Raw genomic sequence first — 1,941 nt, 5'->3', positions numbered from 1 at the left:
GACAGCTACATAATTCAAATCCCATATTGCATTCCTATTTTAAGTTTACTAAAGTAGATCCTTCTGTTGTAAATATGGCAGGAAAAAAGTGGCGTTGCTCTTGTGGCTGAAGAGAAATTTGCAGAACCTAAAGAAGTAGAGGTATTCTAGTCGACATTTTCATCATCTCTGTCTTTACAACTTGTCCTTAATATGGTTCTCCTCCTTTTGTTTCAGCAACTTGTGATTACTCCTGTGAAGAAAGATTTGGGTATTGCATTCAAGGGGGATCATAAGAAAGTGGTTGAATCTTTGGAGGTAGACTGACACTGAAGTCTATTGTTTTACTGAATAGCTTTCTTTGTCCCATGGTGATGGTTTATAACAAAGAACATGCTTGGTGTATTGTTTTGTTTAGGCGATGAATGAGCAAGAAGCTATGGCGATGAAGGCAACCCTTGAATCCAAACGGGAAGTGGAGTTTTACGTGTGTACCCTCGGGAAAAACGTGACCATCAAGAAGAACATGGTGTCAATCTCAAAGGAGAGGACGAAAGTGCACCAGAGGGTTTTCACACCGTCAGTGATTGAACCATCGTTTGGGATTGGTCGGATTATGTATTGTCTGAGCGAGCACTCTTTCAGCACAAGGCCAGGCAAAGCAGGGGATGAGCAGTTGGGCTTGTTGAGTTTTTCTCCTCTTGTTGCTCCCATGAAGTGCATGGTTTTCCCGCTTGTACAGAACCAACAATTCGAGGAAGGAGCCAAAGTCATTTCCGAGAGCCTTACTTCTATTCGCATCAGTCACAAGATTGACATGACTGGTACGTAACAAATTGAGAGTTGGAAGTCGTTAACATTTTGAAACGGAGCAAAACGAGTGCAGATTTTTTTTTTGTGTATGTGAACAGGTACATCGATAGGGAAGAGATATGCGAGAAGCGACGAGCTTGGAGTGCCATTTGCAATAACTGTGGACTCGGATACATCGGTGACAATCAGAGAAAGAGACAGCAAAGATCAAGTCCGAGTCAGCTTGAAGGAGGCAGCTTCCGTCTTGAGCTCAGTCGCAGAGGGGAAGATGACGTGGCAAGACGTCTGGGCAAGCTTCCCGCACCACTCTTCTGAATGATTTGGTCAATGTAATGCATATCACATTTCTCGTTTCTACACGTCACTTTCGTAATGCACCATTGGGCGTTCTACTATGAAGATACAGATCTTCTTTTCTTTTTCTTTTTTTGGTACATTGAAATATATTTCTGATTGTTGACTATAGCTTTTCGAGAATCCTAACAGTTAAGTGAACCGTTTTCGGAGCCACTGATTGATTAAGTGTTGACAAACACCGGTGCTTTGCAATCCAAGAATGGCAGTATATACTTTCCCATAATGTCTTGGGCCTCTTTCGTGAGTCTGGATTATTTAAGAGTCTCTAACCGATCTTTGGCTAGGAAGGCATCAGTGAATGCTTCCATGTCTTTAAAATCTGAGACTCCTAGCAAACTTAACTTGGGGAGAGTGATTTTATCCCATGCTACCCCAGCTCATCCCACCAAAAGCCTGTGAGAGCGATTTGAATTTGCTTGTAAAGGGAGCTTAAAACAAGACATAGCATAAGATGGCATCGGATAGTAACCGTGATGACCAACAATGCGAGAGTAAAGAGAAGCATGAGTATAAATAAATAGAGATCGGGAGGAAACATAGAGAGTATCTTGCGTGATCATTAGGTGTAAAAAGGATTTAGAGCTTATGTGCTCTGTTCTTGGGTGTTAAGGGAGGAGAACTGTAACTCCAACCTTATCAATTCAGGGTTTGATTCATTGTAATGAACTCCACATCTTTCTTTCGTGCCCTTTTTTTTGCTCAAAATAATCTGGAGTTTTACTCTGATATTGTTACATTACTTCCACTCTCTCTCTCTCTCTATTAACTAAGGGCATTCGTACAAATGTTCTG

At 41.5% G+C, this 1,941-nt stretch overlaps 1 protein-coding gene across 1 annotated transcript in view; it reads left to right on the top strand.

Moving 5' to 3' along the window:
• LOC104773132 (glycine--tRNA ligase, mitochondrial 1-like) overlaps positions 1–1,327 on the top strand; it is a 4,651-nt gene extending 3,324 nt beyond the window's left edge. The window contains exons 8-9 of the mRNA XM_010497681.2: positions 398–803; positions 891–1,327. Of these exons, the coding sequence (XP_010495983.1) occupies positions 398–803; positions 891–1,111 (627 nt within the window). The 3' untranslated portion in view covers positions 1,112–1,327. The remainder of the gene's footprint in view (positions 1–397; positions 804–890) is intronic.
• The last annotated feature ends 614 nt before the right edge of the window (positions 1,328–1,941 follow it).

Source organism: Camelina sativa, unplaced genomic scaffold, assembly GCF_000633955.1.
Source record: "Camelina sativa cultivar DH55 unplaced genomic scaffold, Cs unpScaffold00462, whole genome shotgun sequence".
Classification (NCBI taxonomy): Eukaryota; Viridiplantae; Streptophyta; class Magnoliopsida; order Brassicales; family Brassicaceae; genus Camelina; species Camelina sativa.
The sequence above is the reverse complement of the archived record's forward strand: the minus strand, read 5'-3'. Positions and strand labels throughout refer to the sequence as shown.